Below are 22,915 nucleotides of genomic sequence, written 5' to 3' on the forward strand. Positions count from 1 at the left end.
GGCACCAACATCATATTTGGCTGCCGGAAACTGAGTGGCATTTGAGAGGAGCTGAGCTTCTGATATGACCGGCTGGGACTATTTATACCTGTGAGATGCCCCTACATGCTGCCAGGATCCTCTCCCCTTTGAGGCGGGTAGAGATAGTCTTTCTAACATTGAAAGACGAGACAGTGACAAACTCACCTTGAGAGGTTAATGGAGTTTAAGAAGGTTGGAGAAAGTGCTTCTCTCAATCTTCTAATGGTAAGGGGAAGCTTGAGATATTTAGAAAAAGGTCTATGACTTAAAAGGGCATTTGTTAGTGATTTCCAATAATAAAAGAATCATAACCCCATTGCAGAAAACTTATAAAAACACAGAAAAGTATTTTAAAAGTAACCCATAATCCCATTTATTCTGAGAAACCCCTATTGTGTTACAGTCCTTCCCTTTGCCTACGCATTCACATACATATATAATTCTTTTTGGAGATCATAGTTTTGTAAGTTGCATTTTTTTTTTTTAACTCAACATTGTCATGGGAGTGTCTTCTTATGTCATTAGACAAAAAAAATTTAAGCAACATTTTTGATGTCTGTATATCTGTATCCAGACTAAATGGGAGTTTCTATGACACCCTCCAAATTGCAGTCCTTGAGTGTTCTGTTAGAAGCAAAATATGGGGCAGTGCTTCTCAAAATCTTATTTCCTATCTTAGTCCTTTTGGGCTGCCATAACGAAATATCTTAGACTGGGTCATTTATAATTATAACAACAGAAATTTATCTCTCACAATTCTGGGGCCTGGGAAGTCCAAGATCAAGGTGCCAGAAGATTTGATGTCTGGTGAGGGCCCGTTCCTCATAGATGGCACCTTCTTGCTGCATCCTCACATGGTGGAAAAGCAAAAGGCTCTTTGAAGCCTCTTTTATAAGGGCCTAATCCCATTCTTGAGGGCAGAGACCTCATAACCAAATTATCCCCCAACGGCCCCACCTCTTAATACCATCACATTGGGGATTAAGTTTAAACATGAAACTTAATGTTTGTATCAGGGATACAGACATTTAGACCATGGCATCCTCAAGTCAGTCATCTTTGGAGACTGAGCCAGAGCTGTAGAGACCAAAAAAGCAATGCCCAGGTAGGATAGAGAAGGAAGCCAGGGTTATTAGCTCTGTTTTTCAGGTGGGAAAACTGAGGCTTTAGACCCAGGCATGGAGTAGTTTTGGTGACTCGGCTGAGGTACTACATGGAGTGTTTTCAGGGTACCTGGGATTTGTTTTAATTAGATATGGTAAGACACAAAAATATGGAAATGACTGTCATGAAAGAAGAGGTTTTGATACTTACAGATCCCTAGAAATAGCAGGCATTCCCTGCAGGACCACAGGGAGAAGCACATGGGTCAGTAAGGAGGCAGAGGGAGCCAGGGGGAAGTGTGGGCAAGAGTCATCATTGGGATTTCCATGGAAAGGAACTGGTGAGGCAGGGTTTGCAGGTTTAGGATTTGTTGATCTGAGTAACTTCAGTGGGTTCTGGGGTGTGGGATCCCTAGTTGTCTTGGACCTGGGCCTGGGGTGAGTAGGGCAGGAGCTATTCCAGTGTCCAAGAGTATGGGAGCCTGATAAGGGCATGGGCTCTGGATTGGTTTGCAAATGAAAGGTGCACTCACAGGTTAGTCCTTTACTATCTCCAGGAATTGGTTAGCCCTGGAAGAGGCAGTCCCTCCAGGATCAGGAAGGCCCCGGGTATCAAAGCATCAGAAGCACATGGTCAATGAGTGGAGCCTGCAGCAGAGATGAGGTGATTTAGGACATCCCCATGTCCAAGCAGCACTTTGTGTAGGCTTTAACCACAGGATGGCAGGGGAGAGGTTTACTAACCACAGCAGAAGGAGGATATCACCAGTACACATAGTGCTGAACTTCGAGTTGTTCAGCCCTAACTCAGCCCTGCCATCAACCAGCTTACAGTTGGAGACTGTCTCTGACTCCCCGGGACTCCCTGTGGCATCCTCTGGTGTCACGTGCTCTCTAGTGGCAGGACAAAGGGGACAGAGGGGAATGAGCATTTTTGGAGTACTTCCTGCGTGCCAGTGGTTTCCATGAAATGCTCATCTGTGTCTTTTCTCAGCCCTGTCACACATGCGCTACACGGGTTTTGCTGATTTGCTGATAAGAAAATAAAGGCACAGAAAAGTGCCAGGCCTAATGTGGCTGTCTTAGTCCATTCAGGCTGCTGTAGCAGAATACCGTAGACTGGGTGACTTAGCTTATAATCGACAGAAATGTATTGCTCACAGTTCTGGAAGCTGTGAAGTCCAAGATCAAGGCAGATTAAGTTTCAGAGAAGGACCCACTTCCTGATTCATAAACAGCATCTCCTGGCTGTATTCTTACATAGTAAAAGGGAAGAGGAGTCTCTCTTGGGCCTCTTTTATAAGGGCACTAATCCCATTCGTGAGGCTCTGTCTGCAGTACCTTCCAAAGGCCCCACCTCCTAATACCATTACCTTGCAGGTTAGGATTGCAACATATGAATTGTGCAGGAGACACAAACATTCAGACCATACAGAGGCTAGTGAGGGGTGGAGGGATGTGAATCCAGTACTGAAAGCCTCTCTACCTAAGAGTCACCAAATCCACAGCACAAGGTCATTCTATAGCTTTTCCTCATAATTAATATCTTTAATATTTTGCCAGCCACCCCGAGTGAATAGCAACATGGAATCATGATACTGCCTAGTTGAGTATATGAGTGATGTTGATGATACAGGAGAAAGAGGATCTAAGGAAGAGGTAAGGCAGGAATGGCTTTGTGGAGGAAATGGAGGGGCAGCAGATTGAAGAGCAGATGCTATCCTAGTTCAAACAGATTGTTTTAAAGAGGAGAAAAAAGAGAAGCAGAGAGGGGAAGCATTTTACCCAAAGTCACACACCTGGTTTGTAGCCACACCCAAGATGTGTCTGCAAGTCTCCAGTTCCCCAAGAACTCCAGGATAAGTTAAGTCTCCACCTAATGATTTTCTGCATCACTTGAATCTGGACTTCTTCTTAGCAGCAACCTAGGACCATGACTTTACCTGACTCAGTGGATTCCAAAGGGCTTAGTTGACCCTGGCTCAGGTTGCAAACAATGATCTTTGTGATAGGACACCAGAGCTCACTGTTGTGTGACTGGAAAATCTGGTGAGTTAGAGCCAAGGTCATGGGCTCATTTAGCAGCCCTAGGCTGACCCCTTGTTCTTATTTGCAGATAACAGAATCTACATTAGTTGGTCAAAGCAGAAAAGGATTTATTAAGGGCACAGCTAGCTCAGATTCATTGGGAAAGCTGAAGAAATGGCTGAACTCCCAGGAATTCCTCCCCAAACTGCAGTGAAATGGGGCCGCCGTGAAAGCTGCAGCCTCTGATATAATCGTGAAGGTGTTACCACTACTGCAGTTTCCGAGAGCCATGCCACCTCTGCCACATTCTGCACCAGCAGAACCATGCCTTGAGCCTTGCCATTATTCTCCTGTATCAGATCTGAATCCGTCTCAGGCAAATGCTTCTAACTGGCTGAACCTAAATTGTATCCAGAACCCTACCTGCAAAGGAGCCTGGGAAATGTCATTTTTAGCTTTCCTGCCTCTGTAGTACAGAAGATATAGAGATAACTAAGACACAGTCTCCGTATCTGAGATGCTTGTGATTTGGAAAGCAACGCAATTACGTGAACACGCAATTGTACTATTATGTGGTGCAAAAGTAATTGCGGTTTTTGCCATTACTTAAAAAAATGGCAAAAACTGCAATTACTTTTGTACCAACCTAATACAATGTTATTTGCTCTAATTAAGAGACAGTGAGCAGGGAAAGCTCAGGGTCAGGGTCAGAGGAGGCTTCCCAGCAGTGTGGTTACTCAAGCTGGGTACTGAAGAATCCATTTGAGTTTGTCAGATGAGAAAGACAGAAAAGGAGTTGTTAAGACACGAAGGTGTTTGATATTTTGGGGATCTTCAGTACCTAGTTCTTATTAACTTGGTCTAAATTCTCTTATGACAGGAGAACAAGGAGCCAATTTATTTTGTAAATAGGGACCAATTTGTTGTGGAAAATATTTTAATATCTTAAAATAGTATGTAAAATTATTTAAATACATAATTATAGTACTTAATACTATTAAATCATATTAAAATTAAGGACAAATATTTACGAACATAACTTTTAAAGTATTACAGTATTATTTTAATGGCAAAATGATAATACAAATACAATAATAACAATAATAAAAATACCAATATTTTTTAAAGAGGCCAATATTGGGTACAATGTTTCAGGATTTCTAAAGCAGCACATACATAAGTTTGTCCAGTGTGTAACAGTATGTGGGAAATGACCACTGCTGTGTGTAGTGGTTTCTGGGAAATGCTTGAGTGATGCCTGATTTCCAATCCTTGGCCCTGGGGATCCCCTCTCACCTCTGATTCTTGCAGACTGCCTGTCCAAAGGCCACTGATTCCACGTATACAGTGGTTTGGCCCTGCAGGCTTCTGGATTCACAATATTAAGGCTGTCCTGGGATCCAGCCTTCCTAGGTCCATCCACCCCAGCTTTTGAACAACTGCCAGGAAAAGAGGAGTCGTGGGGAGAGGGCTCACCTGACCCCTGCCACAGGAGGCCAGAGGGCCCTTTCCAGGGGACACCAGCCATGCTTATAGCCAAGTGGCAGAAAGGGTAGCCCCGAGTCAGCACGCAGGTTCCCATCTCGGTTCTGCCACCTTCCAGCTCTAGGGGTCTGGGCACCTTAGTTAATTCCTAGAGCCTGTTCAGGATGCTTGTGATGATCACTCTCCTCATAGGACGATTAGAAAGATTAAAAGTGAATGCATTCATCCACATCAAATGGTTGGCCTGGCGCTTAGCCTATAGTAAGTTTTGGCTGAAATTGGCATTAATATTCTGCATGAAGCTGGCAGAGGGACCCTGAGGTGGCTATGACATACCTGGAGCCAGCTGGTGCTGGAAGGGGCTTGGTCTCTTCTGCAGGTAGACCTAGACCAAGCCCTGGCCCTGCCCTACATGGACAGTATGACCCGGAGCCCTGTCTGGTTAGCCTCAGTATTCTCAGCTGCCAAATGGGGAGAAAGGCACATCAGTCTCAGCTGTGTCACAGTGTGAACACGAGGATCAAGTGGGAAAGGGGCAGGGAAGGGAAGGGCAAGCTGGAGGCCTGAAGGCTCACTACCAGACTCCCAGTGCTGCACCTGAATGGCTCTGGTCTCTGCTTTCTCTGATCACAGTACACAGAGCATCCCTCCTCCCCACTCTCCTTCCCAGCCACAAACTTGGAACCAAACTTGCTTCTGCATTTCCCTGTTTGCTGAAATCAGTTTATGCTTCTGTCAATGCCTACACTCCCAGGGGAGTTGGGTGCTGAGAGTAATTGACCACCCAGTGATTAAGCCAGAGGGCCCCATGGTCTGCCTGAAGCCCCTAATGGGTCATCTGCAGGGGTGGGGCTGGTTTGCTTTATTTATTTCACTGGGACAGGTGCTCCACCCCTGCAACAAGAGCCCCTGCAGGCCCTGGACATCCTGACCTGCTTCTCTGTTTAACCTGTCTCTTTTGGTCCCCAGGTACTTTGAATTTTACGAGGGGCCTTTTGAATATAACTCCACAAGATGCCTGGAGCTGAGGCACGAAATACTGGAAGTGAAGGTGCTGTCCATGTGAGTGTGGCTGTTTGTGGCCGGAGCTGGGTGGTGGGTGCAGGGTGCATGTGTGGGTGGGGACAGGGTTGGGGGTGGGGTGGGGAGGCAAGGAGGGAAGGAAACAGGAAACACGTGGTAGGTTCCTACAGAGCAAAAATTAGGTCTCTTTCCCCAGAGCCACTGGCATTTGGAAAGCCCGGGAGACCTGGAACACAGTGATGATTGTGCCTGTTTTATGACAAAAGGCCAAGTTTGCAAGGTCACCTCTGGTGACTTGGGTGTTAAAGTCCCCTCCTCAATTACCGGTCTCTTAGATTATCATCGCTGGCTCCTCTTGTGTAGAAATTGAAGAGGGCACCAGGCCGTCTTACCTGAAATTCAGTACGTTGCACTGCAGGGTTAAGGATTGTCCTCTTGCAATCACCTTTGATGATTTTAATTTTATGAAAAGTTTTGATTTTTAAATTATTTACATGACACAAAATTTGTGCAGTTCAGATGATTATTCAATGAAGAGCCACCAAGTTCTTCCCAGAGGTGCGATGTGTCTTTGCGTATCCTTGCAGAAAGTCAATGCATGAACAAGCATCCGTGTATGGAGATTAAAAAAATTTTTTTGACATAAATGGTAAAAGAGCTATGCTCCCCTGTCTCCACTTAACAATACATCACCAGTGGCTCTTTTCAGCCAACAGGAGGGAAAACACATTAAATGCTGAACATTTTAGCATACGTGTGCCCACCTGGGTTTTCCACTCTTTGCAGAACTGCCATGAATTCAGCAAATCCATTTAGAGGAATTTGTACTATATTAGTCATGTCAGAATCTATATTTATTTGGAAACAGTTATATCTAGATGTGGAAAAAATATAGTTTATTCAGAGACAGGCAATGTTGGTGTTCAGATGGATTCATGAGCCCCCTGACATAACCCCAGGGGCATCTGCCCCTGGCCCGCAGGCAGGGACCATCACTGCTTTACCCATCTGACGTGATTCCAGCTAGTGTGCATCAGAGGAAGAGCATGGGCCTTGGGGGTGGGCAGACCCGAGAGCCAAAGCTGACTCTGGGCCTTAGCAGATCTGAATCTTTCTGCAAATAACTTAACGTCTCTGAGCCTTTCCTTACTTATGAAAATGAGGACACTATTACTTATCCTTTAAGGGTTGCTGTAGACTAGCAGAAATAAGGCATGTGAAAGTAGACAGCCCGGCAGCCTGCATGCTCAGTAGCACACATCATAGGTGTTCAGTAAGTGTCAGCACCCATCCCTCTCTTTCCTTCCTTCCTTCCTTTCCTTTTTGGAACTAGCAGCAGCAGTTTTTCTGGGCTGTCATGCACAGACTCCATAGCTTAGCGGTTCCTGGAAAGCTCCGAGGGTGAGACCAGCGTGCAGCTGGGATTAGCTGTGCTGTTTATGGCCCCTGTAGTATCCCATGGTCTCTGTACCCTCTCTAGAGACCGTGGGAGACAGACACCGCCCATCAGTTTCACTGAGCCCTGGGCTGAGCACGTACCACTGTGGTGCCCGGCCTTGTGGAGCTCACAGCCACTGGGGGGAGCGGGGGGCGGGGGCAGACATGAATAACTAGCTACCCTAAGGAGCCAGGGTGGGGGTGACAGGGAACTTGACCCAGGCTGGGGCTGGGAGGAGGTTGCAGGCAATGCTTCCCTGAGACAGGGACACTGGAGCTCCAGTCTGAAGGGTGACAGGAGTTAACTAGGCCAGGAGGACTCCAGGTGGAGGGAACAGTTTGTACGAAGGCCCTGTGCCAGGAGGGAGCCGACTGTGTCCTGGGCGCTGAAGGATCGGGGCAGCTTGAATGCTGGCGTGAGGGGAAGAGACGGAAGCTGCATTGCTAGAGCGTCAGGTATGGCCAGACGGTGTGGGGCCTTATGGTACAGACCCAGGTTTGGGTTTTACCTTTATCCAAGGGCCAGGGGAGCCACGGGAAGGGTTTTAAGCAGGGCCTTGGGGTGTGTGAGCTGGCTGGTATTTTAAACATGCCGCCAAGGAGTTTTGATTCAGTGGCAGAGATGGCTGTGGGAGCCAAGTTCCAAAGCTGGTGGCTGAGAATCTGTCTTCTCAGAATTCAAAGCTTTCAGGACCTTTGACGTTTTACTGTGCAAATCCAGAGCACTGTGTTGAGAGCACATCTTTGAGATTTCAGAGGGTAAATGACTAATTTCTTTAAATTATATAATGTATAGTTTCTTCATGATTGCTTCAAGGTCTGGACAGGAAGATTTAAGAAATCCTATGAATGGGTCATCCTTCTAGGGAACTTCCCATCCCTCTACGCGTGTATTTTCTATCTGTTGGTGTTAGGCCCTGTATCAGTTTGTGGCAACAAGGTACACACAACTTAACTCTTCCATGGTTCTGGAGGCCAGGGGTCTGAGATGGAGACACTGCAGACTCAGCTTCTTCTGAGCCTCTCTCCGGGACTCTGAGATGGAGACACTGCAGGGTTGGCTTCTTCTGAGCCTCTCTCCTTGGCTTGCCAATGGCCTTCTTCTCGCTATGTCCCCATATGGTTGCCCTGGTCTGTGTCTTGCCTGTGCCCTAATCTCTCTTTGTAAGGACATCAGTCATATTGGATCTGGACTTACTCTAATGGCCTCATTTTAACTTCATTACCTCTTTAAAGGCCCTAGCCCCACGGTGGCTCATGCCGGTAATCCCAGCACTTTGGGAGGCTGAGGTGGGTGGATCACCTGAGGTCAGGAGTTCGAGACCAGCCTGGACAACATGGTGAAACCCTGTCTCTACTAAAAATACAAAAATTAGCCGGGCATGGTGGCGCCACCTGTAATCCCAGCTACTTGGGAGGCTGAGGTAGGAGAATCGCTTGAACCTGGGAGGTGGAGGTTGCAGTGAGCTGAGATCGTGCCACTGCACTCCAGCCTGGGTGACAAAGCGAGACTCTATCCAAAAAAAAAAATAAGGCCCTATCTCCAAATATGGTTCTATTAACAAACACTTGTTTGTGCAGTGTGATGGACAACCTTATATGTTCCCATCATCTGAGTGTACTAGCCCTTGGTCTCTGCACTCTCTTTAGAGAGGAACATGAGAGAAAATCACCTTCTGTGGGCTCCACTTGCCACCTCTTGTCCCTGTCATGGGCTCCCGTGGGTGGCATTTAGGCCTCTCCAGATTCGGCTTTGGTTCCCATCTCTGCCTCAGGGCACTCTCTCTGTCCCTTCAGGCCCACAGAATGTCAGCTGGTGTTTTGTTTGAGAAGACAGGGAGGTGTATGATTCATCTGGGAACGATTCCGATCCACAATTGCTGAAATCAGTGGTAAAAACCAGTCAGCCAGAAAATCCCCACATGGAAAATGCCTCACTCCCTGACAGTGTCAGATACATGAAGAACAACTCCATGATGATTGGCTATGAAAACACATTGTCAGTAATTCTTGTTAAAATTATTTACACCTATCCTCTAGAGCCCCTTTATTTTAAAATAAGAATCTTCAGTTGCTGCCTGTGCTCACACCCAGATGGAGGTCGTGCCTGAGAATTCCCCAGACCTGCCTCTCCCACCACCCTTCCCCATTTTTCTGCCAGTGGGAGCTCTGTGCTGAGCCCAGTACTGAGACCAAGAAAGAAGCTGGGAGCCAAGGCCAGCTGGACAGATGCCCACTCTCTGGACTGGGAGCCCCTTTTGTGCCACTCACTGCAGTGTTCACAAGTCTGTGTCCTTTGCCAGGCGGGGGTTCCTGGAGGGCCAGGCTTAGGCATCTCTGAGTCTGGGCCTGAGCCAGCTCACTACTCACATGTTAAGTCAATGAGTGGATGGAAGGAGTGGGTGAGACCTGTGTGCAAATAGGAGGCCATGGAAGAAAAGAGGGAGAAAGAAGAGTAAGGAGAGAATCACTCTTATTTCATTACAATTAGTGCCCAGCTCCCTCCCACATTTCCCCAGTTGAGGGGTATTACTATTTTTAGTCCTGTCTATAGATTACCTAAGTAATCTATTTCTTGTTCTACCAAATATCAACAGTATCTCTTGATCCTACACTGTGTAAGATAAGCATATTAAAATTACTCCTACTCTGCAGTTCCCCATCCAGCCTATGGCTTCAGTCGTCCATGGGTTGACTTGTACAGTGTCAAGGCTGATAACATTTTCTATTTGCAACCATACCAAACCCTTTTTGAGGCTTTTTCTAGAGGTTGACTCTAAAATTTGAAGAACAGCAAATAGTGTTTTCCATTACTGGGATGATGTAGATATTGTTCACTGAAGGCCAGGGAGGCACCAGCATTCCATCGACTTTCTTATACATGTTTTTTTTCTTTTTATGGAGCCTCTAGCCATCTTTCTCCCCTTGTTTCCTCTATTATAGCTCTATCTTTCCACTGCCTCTCCATCCATCAGGCATTACCTTTAGGGTTTCTCTTCTTGTCTTGCTCCAGCCTGGCTGCCCTCTTGCTGGGTCATGTGCTGCTGTTCTGGGGCTTTCCTTCTCTGCCTTCTTAGGTTGGATTCACCTTTGCTTAGAACCTATGGTTCTTTTCTTTCATGTTTACTCCTACCTTTTACTTCCACCCATTCTCAAGTAAATACCAAGAAGTGGTGGGTGGGAGGTAAAGTTTTGAGTTCTTTTGTGTCTAAATGACTGGATTCTTTCCTTTTACTTGATGGTTGGTGTGGTGGGTTGTTGAATTGTTGTTTGACTGTTGGTGTGGTGGGTTGGGTTGTTGGAGTTGTTGGATCATTGGTTTGATTGTTGGGGTGGTGGGTTGTTGGGCTGTTGTTTTGATTGTTGGTGTGGTGGGTTGTTGGATTGTTGTTTGACTGTTGGTGTGGTGGGTTGTTGGGTTGTTGGTTTTATTGGTGTGGTGGGTTGTTGAGTTGTTTTGATTGTTGATGTGGTGGGTTGTTGAGTTGTTTTTTGTCTGTTCATATGGTGGGTTGTGGGATTGTTGGTTTGCTTGCTGGTATGGTGGGTTTATTGGTTTGATTGTTTGTGTGGTGGGTTGTGGGATTGTTGGTTTGATTATTGGTCTGGTGGGTTGGTATTTTAGGTGAAAATCATTTTCCCTTAGGATGTTGAAGACCTTCTCTGCCATCCTTTAGCATCCAGGGAGACATGAGAAGCATGAGAATGGTTGTTTCTTTGGAAGTATCTGGGTTTTTTTTCCTTTGGAATCTTTATAGATCATGACAGTTCTGAAATGTCTCAATGGTAGCCTTAGGACAGACACACCCAGTGAAACCTTTTCTTTTGGAGCTTGTGTCCAGGCTCTTCAACCTTCTCTCAAATCTTTTTATATTTCTTCCTCTCTGTTTTTCTCTACTTCTTCTCTCTAAGAAACTATACTTCTGGATAGTACCTCTAGCACTCACATCTTTCCTTGTTGTTGAGGCAAGGTGTTGCTCTGTCAACCAGACTGGACTGCAGTGGTGTGATCATAGCTCACTGTAGCCTTCAACTCCTGGCGTCAAGCAATCCTCCCGCCTCGGCCTCCTGAGTAGCTGGGACTGTAGGCACATACAACCACACCTGGCTAATGTTTTTCAAACATTTTTTTGTAGAGATGGGATTTTACTACATTGCTCAGGCTGGTCATATTTTTTAACTTTATCTTTTTTCTTTTCTCTTTTTGCTTTCACATACTGGGAAAGTCCCTTGACTTCATCTTCCCGCTCTTCTGGAACCCCTCCCCCTTTCTTTGAACACTAAGTAGAATATTTTCAAGTTCTGTTTTGTTCCTTCAATAGTTGTCTTTGTGGCCATTTTATCTGGTGGATTATCTTGGTCTCACTTCAGGTTGACCAGGTGACCCTTGGCTATCTATCCATATTTAACCTTGAAACAAGTAAAAATGGATAGGAGCCCTGTGTCTGAAGTTGTTCATGATGCTGTTGGCCCTTTTGCTGCTAGAACGGCCAGCTGTTTTAACCAGAAATTATACCTTCTTTTTAACAGAGAAACTCGTAGTCTGATTTTATCCCTCCTCCCCAACTGTTGGACATTAAGCATTTGGCTGCCATGCTATTTGGTGAGGTGGAGGGAGGGTAGGCTTGATGGTTCTGCTTATGGACTCACAACTGATTCTCATTTTTAGGGCCATGCTCCATCCCTGTCCTCCACCCATCTCTTAGAAGTTTCCAGAAGCAGATTGGCTCTAGGTACTTTGAGCTGTGCCATCCTGTCCTTGTACCAGTCCGTCGTGCTTCCATATACTTGTTGAAATTTCTCTTCCACTTGAGATGCTCTTCCCTGTCAGTATATTCATCTACGGGCTTGTACCTTTTTTAATCCTCTTCTGGAATGTTAGTGGTGTCTTGGGAGAAAGAAGAGAAGTGCCTGGGGTCAACCCTTCACCTTTAAAGTAAAGATGATCTCTGCATTTGTAAAGCAATTTGTAAAATCTTTTCACACATATTATTCCATTTGAGCTCTCTGACAAACTTTGAGATAGGAAGGGCAACGGCTGTTATATCCATCTTGCAGATAAAGCAGCTAAGTCTCAGAGAGATTAAATGACTTGCCTGGGGTAAGTCATTTAATGACATTGCAAGATTGGGATGGAGCCAGGATTCAAGGCTGGGTGTCCAGGCTCTGTCCTTGGTCCAGAGTGCGATGAAGGCATTGGAGGCAGAGAGATTAGGACCCAGACGCTGGTAACAGTAGAGCTTGGGACCCCGCCTAGAGTGTTGCCAGGGCTGTGTTTCTGGGAGGCATTTGAAGCAGTGCCCATATAGGGAGCTGCTCTAGGGGCCTGTGGGTTGCAAGGAGTGGGGAGGGGCAGGGTGTTGCTGTATGATGACACCTCTCGCCCATACCCTGTGAGCTCCTGAGAGGTAAGGTTTGGGAATCCTGGAAGGAAGGTTTGCCTTCTGTCAGCCAGGATGGGAGGAGGGCTTCTTCTGGTACTTGAAAGCTGCCAGGCTGGTTCCTGCCCCAGGGCCTTTGCACTGGCTCTTCTCTCTGCCTGGAATACAGTTTTCCCAGATATTTGCACAGCTTATTCTTGTGTCATTTCAGGTTTCAGTGCAAGGTTCTCCTCCTCAGGAAAGGCTTTCCTGATCACTCAGTCTGAAATAGTCACTTCCCTGTCCCTTCACCCTGCTTTACTTTCCTTCCTGGCTCTTACCACTTTCTCGCAAGGCATCGTACCTTTGTTTTCCATTTTCCTCCCCAACTGATATGTAAGCTTCATGGGAGCAAGGGGTTGTTTTGTTCACTACTGTATTTCTAGTTCCTGCTGTATGGAGATACTCAACAAATAGTGAGACTTGATTTGAACTCAGATGTTTCAATTAATTAATTAATTAATTGGTATACTCAACAAATATTTTCCATTTATCTGCTATGTGCCTTAGCACTGGAGTTACAGTGATGAGCTCAGGCGTGATCCCCTGCCCCCATGGTGTTTACTCTCTAGTGGGGAAGATCAGGAGTCATGATAGGTCATGGGTTTTACAAAAGTGGAAAGTACAGGGGGCTGTGAGTGAGCAAAGTCAAGACCGTTCAGTTTAACAATAAAAACTTACACGTACTGGATGCTTTCTGTGTGTTGGGTGCCATGCCTAGTCTTTTATCACATCATCCTATTTGATTATTTTAACACATCTGGGACGACAAGAGACTATTATACCCATTTTATAGATGAGAAAACTGAGGCTTAGAGAGGTTAAATAACCAGCCTGAGGTCTCATAGTTAGGAGGTATCTGACCTGGGTCTTAGCCCAAGTCCCGCTGGTTCCAAAATCCATGTATTTAGTCACTATCTTCCATGACTTTTCCTGCAATCACCCCTCCCCCACCAGCCATGTATTCTTCCTGTAGGGGAGGCTTGCCCTGTTTGGGGACAACTGTTACCACCTCCAATTAAACTCAGGGACACAGCTCTGCAAAATGAACTCTTTTTAAAAAAAAGGGTTTTGGGTTTTTTTTGTTTGTTTGTTTTGTTTTGAGACGGAGTCCTGCTCTGTCGCCCAGGCTGGAGTGCAATGGTGTGATCTCGGCTCACTGCAACCTCTGCCTCCCAGGTTCGAGTGATTCTCCTGCCTCAGGCTCCCGAATAGCTGGGATTACAGGCATGTGCCACCATGCCCAGCTAATTTTTGCATTTTTAGTAGAGATGGGGGTTTCACCATGTTGGTCAGGCTGGTCTTAAACTCCTGACCTCAAGCGATCTGCCTGCCTCAGCCTCCCAAAGTGTTGGGATTACAGGCATGAGCCATCACACCTGGCCTAAAAAGGGTTTTTTTAAGTAGGTATTTCCTTCTTTTGAAACCATGGACCCCTGTAGGAACCTGATGAAAGCTTCAGATTCTCCCCAAAGATATACATGTGGGTGGATAGACATGGGTTTTGCCTGTAACTCAGGGTACAGGCACTTCCTTTAGCCCTTCAGTGGACCCCAGGGTAAAAGCCATAGTGATAGTAGTTTCTTGGCAACACTCAGCTTCTGAAGGCTGGTCACTTTCCCATTCATTATCAAGCTAGGATAGCTTCCTTCCAAGGGCTCTTCTCTGCACCAGTGCCCAAGACTAGTTAACTTCTTAGTGGTCCACAGCCAGGTGACCCCAGACAGCTAAAGAATGCTTGGCCCTGAAGTGGGGACTGTGCATGCTCAAGAGAGAGAAACCATGGTGCTACCTTTAAGGAGTGTATGATCTGTCTGCATTTCCCAGTGTTACTGCAGAATTACAATCTTTCGAACTATTCAGTGGAAGAAGGATCCCATGATCCAATACTTTTCTTGGAAATTCACAATATACGAGAACATATGAAGGGATCTGAAAAGTCTTGCAGTAAAGAAAAGCATTTAACTTTATTTGACTCAGCTTTCCCCAACTATATTTGATGATAGAATCCCTCTTTAAAAAATAGTGCATGATTCTTTACCAAAGATCTAGAGCTCATCATGAGGGACTCACTCAATTGTGTAACGTGTCTTGTGATCCCTTTCTTAAGAAGGAGGGGGTGCTGGCCTGGCTTGGAGAGCCTCTGGATCTTTCTGGATCTCATGGCTCTCACCAGGCCAGAGCCTCACTGGAACTTCCAAAGGCTGAGACCCTAGAGAATTCTGGACATTTCCATAGAATAGGAGAGTCACCCGCAAAACCAAGTGTAAGTGAAAGCAGGAAGGAATTGGGCAGGACGTAAGAAACAATTTCTTGACTGAAATGGGGAAGAAATAACCAAAGATAGGGATAGGTAACAGAGATGCTGAAGTGGATCTGTGGCAGAGAGGGCTTGGGAATGTGGACATGGCTCTGAGGGCAGGCACTGCTGAAAGAGGAGAGAAACCAATGAGAAGGGTGAGCGACTATTTGAGGTTAATGTGTGTGAGGATCTCATATTGGTCATTAGTGTTTGTGGGAATTTATTTTTGATTGGGTTAATTCATTCGCTCAATAAATATTTATCAAGTATCTATATTTTGCTAAGTACTGTTCTAGAATTTTGGGATATAGCACCAAAACCATTATATGTATGCATAATTATAAATAAGTAAATGTAAATGTGTAAATTAAAAATGAGTTCTTTTCGTAGGTTTCAGTCAAAGGGAGACTGCTGTGTGGTTTAGATGTTTCCTTTCCTGAAAGTGTTTTAGAATGCCACCATGCTGAGATGTTTAAATGCCAGCTAGCATAAAGGCTGGCCGAGGGTTGTTTGGGGACATGGGGAAGTCTCAGGTTTCTCATTTCATCCTTTCTGTCATTTGGAAACTGTGATCTGCCCTTGAGAAGGGAGAAAGAGAAGGGCATGCCCTGCTCATGAGCCCCACTGTGTGCTGAACTGTGTGGGTGTCTGAATAATCCTGGCAGGCTCTGAAGCATAGGGACTGCCTCAGGTCATCCGATAGCTGACCCTGGGATGATTAGGGTGAGGGGGGCGGGGGGTGGCAGGATGGTGGCCTGTCAATGAGGAGGTGGTTGAGGGTGTGGGCTCCAATTGGTTGGTTTGAATAGGAAAGGCACACTTGCAGGACAGTTGTTTGCTAACTAGGAATTAGCAAGGCACCAGGTGCCAGAGCATCAGAAATATAGAAAATAAGAAAATACCAGCCAGGCTCGGTGGCTCACACCTCTAATTCCAGCACTTTAGGAGACTAAGGCGGGAGGATCCCTTGAGGTCAGGAGTTCGAAACCAGCCTGGCCAACATGACGAAACTCCATCGCTACCAAAAAAAACCAAAAATTAACTGGGCATGGTGGCACACCTGTAGTCCCAGCTACTTGGTAGGCTGAGGCACGGGAACCCCAGCGGCAGTGGTTGCATTTTGCTGAGATCGCAACACTGCATTCCAGCCTAAGCAACAGAATGAGACCCTGTCTCAAAAAAATATATACGGTCAATGCCAAGGGCCAGCCCAGGACTCAACTCGGCCTATGGGAGATCTGGAGGGAGCATTTATGGGAATGACTGCACTCTGTCCTGCCTGTGCCTCTCATGTACTCTTCTGTCCTCCACTCCCCAGGGTGAAGCAGTCAGAGCTGTTCGACAGGTGGAAGAGCCTCCAGATGTGCAAATGGGCGATGAACATCTCCGAGGCCAACCAGTTCAAGTATCTATGATTCGTCTGTCCTCCCTTCTCCTTGTATGGCTCTCCTCAACGCCACCTCTTCCAGTCTCTGTCGTCCTGCAAGGCCCAGCTCTCAGCGGGCATCTTCCCCAGAGCAGGCCCTGACTGGGCTTAGGAATCTCGGCAGTGGGGGCAGGGGGATCTGATTCAACATGCAGGCTGAGGTGGGCACCTTGCCAGGTGCTGTCCTCCACCTTCTCTCCCTCAGTCCTTGCAGCAGCCTTGCAAAGTCAGTGGTGTCATCTCCAGTCCACAGCTGAGTTCACGGAGGCTATTAGCAGGGAAGCATGTGCCGGCGGTCTCAGCAGGCCTGTGTGAAGGCGCATTACGCATCCTCTGTGGCCTCATGGTCCTCACCTCCCCTGTCCTGGGGCAGCTACTCTGACCCAGTGGCTTCTCCTTCTCAGAGCACTTGATTTATTCCAGCCTACATGAGTCATTTAAGCCCTGCTGCAGATTCTTTTATAAATGCTCTCTAACCAAAATGAGCAGATTATAAAGTCCCAGAGAGATTAAGAGCTGTATCTTAATGTTCTCCTGTGGGAGCTCAGCGAATAGCAGATGTCCAAAAATTCTTTTTGACTAATGGTGAACTTTAGGGTCTTCTCCATCTCTAAAATTTTATGAGCTTATGGAATTATTTTAGTGTAGGTAGACCACATTTTATGGAGTTGATGCGATCTGGCCGTTTGTGTCTATCCTGGATTTCGGCACTCAGGTTCAAGTTTAAATGTACTGAGGAGCTCTGAGCATGAAGGAGTCCTGCGCAAGAGATTGTGAAAAGCAAAGATGACTAAGTTTTTTGTATTTTCTTTATAAATAATTTGTTCTAATTTTCTGCAGCTCCAGACCAAGTCTAGAGGCAGAGTAGTAGTTTCAGGAGGGACGTTTTCAGAAACGTGAATGTTTAAAGTGATAACGTTTGAAGATCAGGTGCCAGAGGCCTCTGGGAGACTACAGAAACCCAGCAAAGGCCTGACAGTAGCTTGCAGAGACCCACCTATTATAAAAGCAGAACACGAGCTTGAGCAAAGCTCTGGGAGAGTAGAGAATAGATCCATAATCTGTGCTGCCAATTGGCCCCTTAGAAACATTACTGTGCGGCTGGGTGTGGTGCCTCCTAGAACTTTGGGAGGCCAAGGCGGGCAGATCACGAGGTCAGGAGTTCGACACCAGCCTGTGCAATAAGATGAAACCCTGTTTCTACTAAAAAATACAAAAATTAGTCGGGCATGGTTAATTTTTGGTGCACACCTATAGTTCCAGCTACTCAGGAGGCTGAGGCAGGAGAATCGCTTAAACCTGGGAGGTGGAGGTTGTGGTGAGCTGAGATGGTGCCACTGCACTCCAGCCTGGGTGACAGAGTGAGACTCCATCTAAAAAAAAAAGAGAGAGAAACGTTGCCATGCACACTGCACGGAGGTGTCCCAGGGGCAAGTGAGACCTGGCGCACTGAGAGTATGGCCAATAAAACACTCAGCCCAGAGCAAGTCAGTGAGAGGCAAAAGCCTGCTGTCCAGGCTCAGGGCGGAATAGAAGTCTCAGCCGTGAGACTCACATATCTCAGGAAACGTGAAGCAACTGGGAAATAATGTGGCAAGAGAAAAACAGGGATGAGTGTGGGAGCCTTTGGCAGGGACCAGACAGCACAGGGGTGGAGCTCTGGAGGTGAGGGGCATGGAGCAGTTTCAGGTGTGAGAAAAGGCAGTGACATCAGGACTTGCCATGCTCTAAGTGAGCAAACCTTCAAGGCTGGTCAGTTGCCTCTCTTTGCTCTTATTTCAAGCTCATGGAACAAAGATGAGATGCTTCCTTCAGGCTGGCAGGTGCCATGAGGGAGTGGCAGGTGGCTGCTAGAAGGCAGGCATTAGCATTCCAATGACAGGAAAGGAAGCCTGTGACTGAGGCCTTCTCCCACCCTGCTGCCTACAAATAGGCATGCTGACATTCCGGTTTGTATATCCGCTGGTCATGAGCTTGGTTAGTATGAGTCAGTCTCCCTCAATGGGAGTGCGCTTCAGTGGGCTGACAAGACTGAACTTCTGGACTAGCAAAGCTAAAAGGCCCAGGTGCTGGTTTGTAATGCTGACCCATGGCCCTGCCTTGCCAGGCCTCTGGCTTCCTCTCTGGGAAGCCTCAGGTGCATTCTGAAACCCAGCTCTCCACAGGAAATTCTGCTCTCTGTGACTGGGAGCCAGGTGGGCTTCTCAATGAAGTCCCTACAAAAGATAAAATTAAAAAAAAAAAAATTATAGGCTGGGCATGGTGGCTCACACCTGTAATCCTAGCACTTTGGGAGGCTAAGAGGCTGAGGCAGTGGATCACCTGAGGTCAGGAGTTCAAGACCAGCCTGGCCAACATGGAGAAACCCTGACTCTACAAAAAAAAAAAAATTACCTGGGCATGGTGGCACATGCCTGTAATTCCAGCTACTTGGGAGGCTGTGGCAGGAGAATCACTTGAACCTAGGAGGCAGAGATTGCAGTGAGCTGAGATCGCGCCATTGCACTCAAACCTGGGCGACAGAGTGATACCCTGTCTCAAAAAAATAAATAAATAAATAAATAAAACTTTCCTGACTTTGGCAAGCTGGAATCACAAATTACAGAGGGTTAGAGATAGAAGAGCCAAGTGTGCATGAAGAAACTAGGGCCCGGAGAGAGAGACCTTCCTGTAGCCTCACGGCTGGTGGGGGCAGAGCAGACAAGAGAATCCAGGCCTGTTGACACTGGGACGGGAACCCAAGTTTCCATGCTGGGCCTGACTGGGAGCTCTTTGGAAAGCTCCTCCTCACCCTCTGTTGGTGGCTGTGACTCGGGCTCAGACTGGGGCAGTGGGGTGGGGCTTCATAGACAGAAACCTGTCCTGGGTCGTGAATGAGTGGTCGGGAGAGGCAGAAGGTGGGGCCTTGGGAGAGGCGTGGAAAAGGGAGAGGACACCACGAGCAGAGGAGCAGGGCAGGGATGAGTGAGGAATGGGTGCAAGAGAGGCCTCGGCTCCATGCAGGGTGGGGCGAGTGTGGGAATGAGTGGGCAGGAGAGGCTTCAGTTCCATGCGGGGAGGGGATGAGCGTGGGACTGGTAGAGTCGAGGTTTTAAGAGGTACATTTTCAGAAATGTGAATGTTTAAAGTGGTAACATTTGAAGATCAGGAGCTAGAGGCCTCTGGGAGGCTACAGGAGGCCTCAGCTCCATGCAGGGAGGGTGTGAGCGTGGGAATGGGTGGGCAGGAGAGGCTTCAGCTTCATGCAGGGTGGGGATGAGCATGAGGATGGGTGGGCAGGAGAGGCCTCAGCTCCACCCCTCCGTTCTCTATGAGGCTGTTCTCTGCCCTGCATCAGGTCTTTCTTGCCTGTCTCCCTGCCCCGCAGGTCCACTCTGTCCAGGTGCTGCAATGCCCCTGCCTTTCTCTTCACCACCCAGAAGAACACTCCCCTGGGGACAAAGCTCAAGTATGAGGTGGACACCAGCGGCATCTACCACATCAACCAGGAGATCTTCCGCATGTTTCCCAAGGTGCTGCTTTGGGCAGGGGTGGTCTGGGGGGAACGAGGCAGCCGACCCAGCTGTAGCCCTCCGTAGCATGCCCGTGTGGTTTCGTATGACCCACTCACCATCCTCTGGACTCAGTTGTCTTGGTCCTGCTTGAAGAGTTGTCTAAGGTGCAGTAGCCCACCCTCTGGGTTTCTTTGGGAATTCTGTCTGGGAACCATGAAAGACAACTGGCTGTGATTTGAGTGACTTTTGGCAAGAAAGTGGCTAGAAAATTCTGGGTATTGCCTTGCTTTCAGAGGATGTCCTGCAGATATGAGAGATGAATGACGACACATTCGTCCCCCACCTGAGGTAGGCACAAGAACAAAAACACGTGCAGAGGTTGTGAGCACAAGAAAGCACAGCGCAGAGCTAGATCTGCAAGGTCAGCTCACTGGATGACCTTGGGCAGAGATTTTGTCTTTCAAAGCCTCAGTCTCCTTATCTGAAACACTGGGGTTTGGACTATGAATAGGTTTGACTGGTTATAACAGAACATCTAAAATATCAGCGACTTAGTCAAGAGAGATATATATATATATATATTTTTTTTTTCCTTTCACATAAAAGAACTCTGGAGGTAGGCTGTGCAGGGCTGGCACGGTGGCTCCCTGGTCATGGAGGACCCCAGAATGAGTGAGCCGCAGACCTGAATGGTTCAGAGCACTGACCCCGGCCACTGAGGACCGCAGGATGAGTGAGCCACAGGTGTGAATGGTTCAGATCACTGATGCTGAGCAGTCACTCGGACTGACTGTTGGTGCAGACTCACCGCACTAGTTTGAGAGAAGAGGCCCTGGAGCCTGCACTTCCAGCCAGTTCTGGCAATTACCCAGGTGTGGTGGTGTATGGACTCTGAAGAGGAGGAAGGTTGCGTGGATGTGTTCATAACCACATCCAGGAGACCTCTGGGCCCAGGGCAGCACTTAGTGAATGCAGTTTATAGAAATTCTGAGTAGGGGCATGTGGAGGTCTTTTTGGATGAAATCTGAAGGCCTTGTCTGCCTTGCTTCTTAGCTGATTGCTAATGACACGAAGCCCAGAATTTCCTGCATTCTGTGACTGGTACCAGAGTGTATAGGCAAGACTCGTACATTCTGAGGACGTGGAGGGGCAGCTGAAGGTGAGAGGTGTCAAATGTGTTCTCACCCACTGCGGCCCTCGGAGGATGGTGTTGAGCCACCTTTACAAGGTGGGTTTTACAAGGCCTGGAACATGAGGCTGGTGACAGCAGGTGGACTTGCATCTAACGCAGGCTCTGCGGCATAGGGACTGCTTCTGATTGTCGGATACCTGGCCCTGGGATGATTAGGGCGGTGGTGGGAGGGGTGAGCAGGAGGGATAGTAGCCTGTCAATGAGGGTGTGGGCTCTGATTGGTTGGTTTTCACAGGAAAGGTGAGCTTGCAGGACAGTTGTTTGCTAACTAGGAATTAGCAAGGCACCAGGTGCCAGAGCATCAGGAATATAGAAAATAAGAAAATGCCGGCTGGGAATGGTGGTAATGCCAGTGGGTGTAACACAGCTTAGTATGACATACAGATCCAAGGAGAGCCAGGGTGTGGACCACTGAGGCCCAGGGACAGACAGCAGGGCTCACCAAACTTTCTCCAGAAAGCGCCAGGCAGTAACGGTTTAGGATTTGCAGTTCATATCCTCTCTGTCAGCACTACTCACCTCTATCATTCTAGCACAAAAGCAGCCATAGGCATGAGTAAACAAGTGAGCATGTCTGTTCCAATAACACTTTCAATCTTATTAGATGCCGGAATTGGAACTTTACATAGTTTTCACGTATCACAAAATAGTTTCTTCTTTGGGTTGTTTCCAACCATTTAAAAATATAAAATCCATTCCTGGCTTGCAAGTTACACAAAAACAGACGGCAGGCCAGATGTGGCCCACGGGCTGTGTGCAGCTCGCTTGTCCCTGAATTAGAGTAGTGTGACGTAGACTAGCATTCCCTGAACTTCCCTAAATATGAGTATCTCTTCGTGTTTGTAAAAAATTCAGCTTCCCAGCCTCCTATCCGCCATGATTCCATGGCGCTGGGATGGAGCCCAGAAATTTATATTTTCAGAAAGTAGCCCAGGTAGTTCTTAACTTAAAAGTTTAGGAAACACTCATATAGAACATAGTAAACTTTTGATGATTTTTCTGAAAATGACTGTTTCCCTTTCTCTGGTAAAAGTCTAATGGTGCCGTTTACTCAGCCCCTGGCTGTGAGATGCCCTTGTTTTCCCTGTCTTGGCACACTGGGCCTGTCTGTCCAGGGAAAATGGACCATAAATAAGGACAGTCTCCCACAGAAGTCCCCCTTATGTTAGGCTTATTCCTGATGGTCCCAGGGCAGCGTGATTCTCCACGAGACCTGCCTGGCTGCTGGTCCCACTGAAAGCTCAGGCTGCAGGCCTAGCCTGTCTCATGCAAGGCTGCCAGCTGCTATGTGCTAGGAGGAAAGCTGCCCGGCAGGCCCTGGGCATCAGAGATGGGGTTGACTTTTGCAGCCATCTAATAGTAACAAGACTCTCGACCCCTCTTCCCATCCGTAAAGTGGAAAACAGCTTTCCTCCCACATTCTCCACAAGGCTGCCTCTCGGGGCCAGGAGTTAATAGGGGTGGGTATGCTTTCAGAGATGAGAGTTGCAGATTGGGGCAGGGGGTGGCTTGGCTCTGACGGCTGTGCCCATGCCTCCCCCAGGACATGCCCTACTACCGGTCCCAGTTTAAGAAGTGTGCCGTGGTGGGCAACGGAGGCATCCTGAAGAACAGCCGCTGTGGGAGGGAGATCAACAGTGCCGACTTCGTCTTCCGGTAAAAGAAACCCTGGCTCTGCCCTTACCAGTACCCCATGTCCCTCCTCCTCCATATTCTTCCCTGGGTGCCCTAATGCCACCCTTTAAGCAATTAATCCCCACTCCCCACCCCTGCAGACCCTCAGCTCTGGGGTATCCCTTCCTCTCTGCAGCCCCATCCTTTTGGGAAAGTCGTTGAACTGCCAGGTCCTCAGTTTCCACATCTGCACAGTGGGAGATGTGTCAAGAGCAAAGGGAATCACAGATTTGAAGGCACCGAGGACTCAGGAGCTTGCAGCCATGTCAGGAGGTCCTCTGGGCGCTGTCTCCTTGGGTGCTACCCTTCC

At 47.6% G+C, this 22,915-nt stretch overlaps 1 protein-coding gene across 2 annotated transcripts in view; it reads left to right on the top strand.

Annotated features, from left to right (window-relative positions):
• ST8SIA5 (ST8 alpha-N-acetyl-neuraminide alpha-2,8-sialyltransferase 5) overlaps positions 1–22,915 on the top strand; it is an 82,041-nt gene that overhangs the window by 41,036 nt on the left and 18,090 nt on the right. For both annotated transcript variants that reach the window (XM_012440884.2, XM_012440885.2), the window contains 4 exons: positions 5,607–5,699; positions 16,138–16,224; positions 19,613–19,757; positions 22,475–22,587. In XM_012440884.2, the coding sequence (XP_012296307.2) occupies positions 5,607–5,699; positions 16,138–16,224; positions 19,613–19,757; positions 22,475–22,587 (438 nt within the window). The remainder of the gene's footprint in view (positions 1–5,606; positions 5,700–16,137; positions 16,225–19,612; positions 19,758–22,474; positions 22,588–22,915) is intronic.

This window comes from Aotus nancymaae, unplaced genomic scaffold, assembly GCF_030222135.1.
Source record: "Aotus nancymaae isolate 86718 unplaced genomic scaffold, 86718_ANA_hifiasm-v0.15.2.pri h1tg000020l, whole genome shotgun sequence".
Lineage (NCBI taxonomy): Eukaryota > Metazoa > Chordata > Mammalia > Primates > Aotidae > Aotus > Aotus nancymaae.